This window comes from Kryptolebias marmoratus, linkage group LG1, assembly GCF_001649575.2.
Source record: "Kryptolebias marmoratus isolate JLee-2015 linkage group LG1, ASM164957v2, whole genome shotgun sequence".
Taxonomy (NCBI): domain Eukaryota; kingdom Metazoa; phylum Chordata; class Actinopteri; order Cyprinodontiformes; family Rivulidae; genus Kryptolebias; species Kryptolebias marmoratus.
Genome location: NC_051430.1, coordinates 32,812,744 through 32,818,458, shown reverse-complemented (window position 1 = coordinate 32,818,458; position 5,715 = coordinate 32,812,744). Strand labels below are relative to the sequence as shown.

General features: G+C 40.3%; 1 protein-coding gene across 3 annotated transcripts in view; it reads left to right on the top strand.

Annotated features, from left to right (window-relative positions):
• Positions 1–5,715, top strand: part of hecw2b (HECT, C2 and WW domain containing E3 ubiquitin protein ligase 2b) — a 38,520-nt gene that overhangs the window by 26,117 nt on the left and 6,688 nt on the right. For all 3 annotated transcript variants that reach the window (XM_017426339.3, XM_017426338.3, XM_025008068.2), the window contains 7 exons: positions 367–450; positions 1,462–1,571; positions 2,249–2,369; positions 2,460–2,573; positions 4,481–4,633; positions 4,717–4,815; positions 4,901–5,030. In XM_017426339.3, coding sequence (XP_017281828.1) covers positions 367–450; positions 1,462–1,571; positions 2,249–2,369; positions 2,460–2,573; positions 4,481–4,633; positions 4,717–4,815; positions 4,901–5,030 — 811 coding nt within the window. The remainder of the gene's footprint in view (positions 1–366; positions 451–1,461; positions 1,572–2,248; positions 2,370–2,459; positions 2,574–4,480; positions 4,634–4,716; positions 4,816–4,900; positions 5,031–5,715) is intronic.

Below are 5,715 nucleotides of genomic sequence, written 5' to 3'. Positions count from 1 at the left end.
ACCATAGATGAGGGTAGGAACGTAGATCGACCGGTAAATTGAGAGCTTCGCTTTTTGACTCAGCTCTCTCTTCACCACGACAGATCGGTACAGCGCCTGCTTCACTGCAGACGCTGCACCAATCCGCCTGTCCATCTCCCGCTCCATTTTTCCCTCATTCGTGAACAAGACCCCGAGATACTTAAACTCCTCCACTAATCAATCCGTTACTCTTAACATCACCGTGACAAAGCTTAAAGGTTTTATCAAGGCTTCTAAAAGTAACAGGGTTAAAAAATAAACTTATTATAAACTGAATGATCAAGAGAGAAACATGACATGTAAAGCTGTTGCACATCATCGCTGATGCTGTTTCCATGGCAACAGGGAGAAAGTCCAGCTGATCCGGACTGATGGCATTTCAGGGCTGACCCGGTTGTCAGGAGACGCTGACCTCGTCATTTTGCTCAGGTGAGACGGTCCACGCAGCTTAATTTTTTAAAATTCTGTCTCAACTTCCTGTTTACGTCTTAATTTTAGTTTTAGTCAAACAGACTGGGCTGTATAAATGCTGAGTCACCATTCTTCTGTACGATTACTTTCCACATACTTTGTATGTTTTACCAGTCATATATTGAAACTTTTCAGCTTGGCATAGCGTGCTACGACTTTTGTAACTTTTATACTTTTATTTTTGTTTACCTTTATTACAAATATTTTCCCCATTCAAAAAGCATTGCAATATTTTCTTCAAAAACTAAATTCTGCTTCAACATACTTGCTCTGTTCTTAACTTGTTATGCTGCTTTTAGGTTTTAGCTCCTGTTTAGCTCATTTGAACCCTTAGCTACAGGTTTGCTAATTTAAGCTTTTAGCTATAATTTTGCTAGTTTTAGCCTTTATTCCAGTTTTGCTCATTTTAGCTTTTAGCGAAAGTTGAGCTGGTTTCAGCTTTTGCTGCTGATTTGCTCATTTGCACCTGTGCAACAAATCTAGTCTTGAAATTTCCTCACTCCTAAATATTCCACAGTCAGCTGTCAGCTGTATTATCAGAAAATGGAAGTGTCTGAGAACGACAGCAACTCGGCCACAAAGTGTTAGGCCATGTAAACTGACGGCTCGGGGTCAGCAGATCCTGAAGCGCACGGTGCGAAGAGGTCGTTAACTTCCTGCAGAGTCAATCACTGCAGACCTCCAAACTTCATGTGGCCTTCAGATTAGCTCAAGAACAGAGTGTAGAGAGCTTCATGCACCCAAGCCATGCATCACCAAATGCGATGCATTTGTGAAAATGGTTTGCAACACGTCTGGATCTGCAAACGTGGGGCTTCTCTCTTTTCCAGCAATCATTTTGTCATCACACGTCAAACGATGGAGACATCCTTGTGAATACTGTCTTAGCCCAGTAATCTCTCTGCTCGTGTCTTCAGTCTGATCTATAAACCAGTGAACAGTATTAACAGTGTCCTCTTCCCCCTCCAGTCTGTTTGAAGATGAAGTCATGTCCTACGTGCCTCCTCACGCCTTATTCCACCCCACCTACTGTCAGTCACCTCGGGGATCTCCAGGTTCTTCACCTCAGAACTCACCTGGTAAACTTCAAGTCTTTTAAAACTGCGGAAAAATGATGTTTCAGATAAATGTTGGTGCCCTGAAATGGACCTGCAAGTCAGTTTAGCAGCTGGAGTTTTGCTCCGCGAAGTCATGCAGTATGTACGGTGGCTGTAGGTGCAAATGCATGATTGCAAACTCCAAAACACGCAAACGCAAAAAACAAATGCAACAGAAAAACAATGCAAACAAAATAAAAATGCTGCAAATAGTAAAAGCAGCAGCAAACTTGCTCGCCACTAGAGAGAGTCGAACAAATATTATAGAGTAGCAGCACAATTACTGCTGCTATTTTGTAATATTGTAAAAGACTGCATATTTGAAAAGAAATTAAATATGATGCACCTTTTCTTTCTTCCTTTAACTTTCTTTTCAAGCAGCACACTGATCAATGGAAGAGTTCCTGAGCCCATGCAGTGATTTCCAGAACACAATCAGACCTGTTTAACTATCTGAAACTTAAACGCCACATTTAGGTTCAACGCTTCAGCTTAGGCAGGTAATTTTATGGAAAGAAAAAGAGTATTCAGTGGTGTTTGACCTCGTGTTTGTAGGGAGTAATTACAGTCTGCATTTTTACGAGCATCATCAGAAGCCCGCGGAGATTGACACAGAGAGTGTATCGGTGCTGTGAACAGCTTTCTTTCTCTACCTGCAGGTACTCAGAGAGCTAACGCCAGAGCTCCAGCTCCGTACAAAAGAGACTTTGAGGCAAAGCTACGTAACTTCTACAGGAAACTGGAAACTAAAGGCTATGGTCAAGGTCCAGGGAAACTAAAGTAAGTGGATTTCATGTCTGCAGAAGGTTTATGCTCTTCATACTCTTTTCTGATTTGCTCTAATGGGTCCTGGTATCCGTTCATCTTAAGACTGAGCATCCGTCGTGACCACCTACTGGAAGACGCCTTCAACCAGATTATGTGCTACTCTAGGAAAGACCTCCAACGGAGCAAGTTTTACGTCAGCTTCATCGGAGAGGAGGGGTGAGGACCTGGAAGAAAGGAAGGCAGTAAAGGGATAGTCTGGTCACTTTTGAAGTGATATTTTGTCAGATAATTATCAATCGTAGTGCTGTGCAAAAGAAATTAAGTTGTAGTTGTGATTTAAATTGTGGCGCAGTGGTTAGAGCTGTCGCCTCCCAGCAAGAAGGTTGCAGGATCGCTTCCTGGGTGGAGTTTGCATGTTCTCCCTGTGCTCATGTGGGTTTACTCCGGGTACTCCAGTTTCCTCCCACAGACCAAAAGCATGCATGTTCGGTAAGTTGGTGACTATTAATCTATCAAATTTTATTTGTGTAGCACATTTCAGCAGCAAGGCATTTCAAGGTGCTTTACATAATTAAAAACCAAAATAATAACAGCATGTGACATTGAATAAACAGTAAGAAAGAGACAAAAACCCGCACTCTAACCCTAATTTAGCCATAAGCAGCTCTAAACAGGTGGGTTTTAAGTTGAGATTTAAAGGCACCCAGTGTTTCAGCTGTTTTACAGTTTTCTGGAAGTTTGTNTGGTTCTGGGGATGCAGAGCAGTCCAGAACCAGAAGATCTGAGGGGTCTAGACGGTTGGTACAGCGATAACAGATCTTTAATAAACCGTTCAGTGATTTATAAACTAACAACAGTAAGTTAACTAGTCCCTAGGTGTGAGTGAAGGGTGAATGGTTGTTTGTTTCGTTTGTCTCTATGTGACCCTCTATGTTAATAGGTAAATTAACTAAATATGTAATTTAGAAGCTATATAACTGTCTCAATATGATTTGGGGGACAGCATAAACCACATATTAAATGTTAAAGACAACACAAAGAGTCCTGATAAAAAAAGTTCACAAAGTTTCAAAGAGTAAAACATGGAGGCAGCATCAGGAACAAAAGTGTCTGATCAGCATCACTAATGGTGACTGATATAGGGAAAAGCTACACACACATTTACTAGCTTCACAGACTTCATGTTATTAATTGTGGCTGAAATAAGTGTGGGTTAATAATGTCCACACTAACAACGGATGTTAAAGTAATGATTTCATGAGTTTAACGTGGCTTTGGTGTGTTTACATGCGGTGCCAGATAAAAAAAACCTTCATCTATTAGGACTGAGACGAGATAAACAGAGGACCGGACTTTTATTCTTCCTGTGGGAGAGTTTGAACACCCATCCCACTCAGCGTTAGAGGAAGATTAGCTGAGTTATAAATAGATACGGGACATATGAGCCTGCACTCTACAGCTCTTTAAGATAAGAAAATACAAATACAAACATGGAAGAAAAAATGTTTTTACATCATAAAACATAGAATTTAGAAAGATAAAAACAAAATTTGTGGGAGAAAACAGATTTAATCGAGCCACACAGTAAAGCAGAGGTGTTAGGGATTTTATTTATTTGTGATAATTATTTTATACAGTAGCCTACATTTTAATAAATATAGTGTCAGTTATTTTAAGGGGAAAGTTAAATTGGAAGGTAACAAAGATAATTTAACTTTCAAGATACACTTTCAATAAATGCATTTTTTCCAAACTCAATGAAGAACCTTTTTCAATAACTGCGATTACAGAATTTACCAGAATATTTGTGGTTATTATTTTTGCCATAATTAAGCAGCCTTAATCAGTGCAGATACGTTGCGCAGTAAAACAAATGTTGTTCAGCTGACTAAAAAATAAAAATACACTACAATACCCTATAACCTCGCCTGGATGAAAACGTCTGCCCTTTTCTCCATATCCTCTGCTCAGTGACTGATGTCACAGCTGATCAGGTCTCTATTAGACAGAATATCACTTAAAAAGGACCAAACATCCTTTAGAAAAGAACTGGATCATGATGATTTTGCAGTACAGGCTTGGAATAATGACAATATAAGGATAGATTTGTTGATGTGTTTCAGGTTGGACTACAGTGGACCTTCCAGAGAGTTTTTCTTCTTGGTTTCCAGAGAACTCTTTAACCCATATTATGGTCTGTTTGAGTATTCAGCCAATGACACCTACACAGTTCAAATCAGCCCCATGTCGGCCTTCGTAGATAATCATCATGAATGGTAAGATGGTCCGGGGGGATGAAACAAAAACATGGACTCCACAAACTCCAAGCATTTATCCTTTGGTTTGTGTGTTGCATCAGGTTCCGTTTCAGTGGTCGTATTCTTGGTCTTGCGTTGATCCATCAGTACCTGCTGGATGCCTTCTTCACCAGGCCCTTCTATAAAGGGCTGCTACGCATGTATGTTGTACACATGAGACAGAGCGGACGCATAGAATCAGTTCGGATGGTTTACTTTAAACACGAGTCATTGTTACCTCTGCAGACCCTGTGACCTGAGTGACCTGGAGTACCTGGATGAGGAGTTCCACCAGTCCCTGCAGTGGATGAAGGACAATGACATAGAAGACATGCTGGACCTCACTTTCACCGTCAATGAAGAAGTTTTTGGACAGGTCAGACACTCAAGAGTGTGTGGATTCAGTTTGCTTATGTAGCACAAATTCACAACGAAGGTCGTCTCGGTGCACTATAAAAAAGAAACAAAAGTCCAAATGATGAATCCAATTCAGTCCTAAACAGATCTAGATTTAAATCAAACTAGAAAATTGCCTTTTCTGTGAAAATGCAGTCTGAATGCTGAGTGTTGAATGACTTTGCTGATATTTGCTGAAGAGGCTGAAACGGCAAAGAGGAAGCCACTGTTATAGAAAATTATATTTCAACTGGAGTTTGTGTGTCATAAATTACACTGACAGCGGCTGGACGCTCACCGTTGACCTGTGCCATGCTGTCCAGTAATGTTTTTTTAAAACTGTTTTAGTTTTAAGCATTACCGCTCCAGAAATCTTGTATTTTTAGATGTACTCACCAGTGGTGGCTGGTGGCGTTTTCTCCAGGGGGGGCTATAAATCCAAAATAGACAAATACCAAAGGTTTTGGTATATGTCTATTATGTGATACCTTAGTATATGTTTTGGACCAAAACATATACTAAGGTATCACACCAGTGTATTTACATGAATTAAAACAACAAAAGCAACATTTTAATGTACATATAAATGCATAAGTGCTTCCTGAACACCAATACTTACAAAGACGGAGGTCTCCCAAGGCACAAGCCTGTAGGACACATTTAGC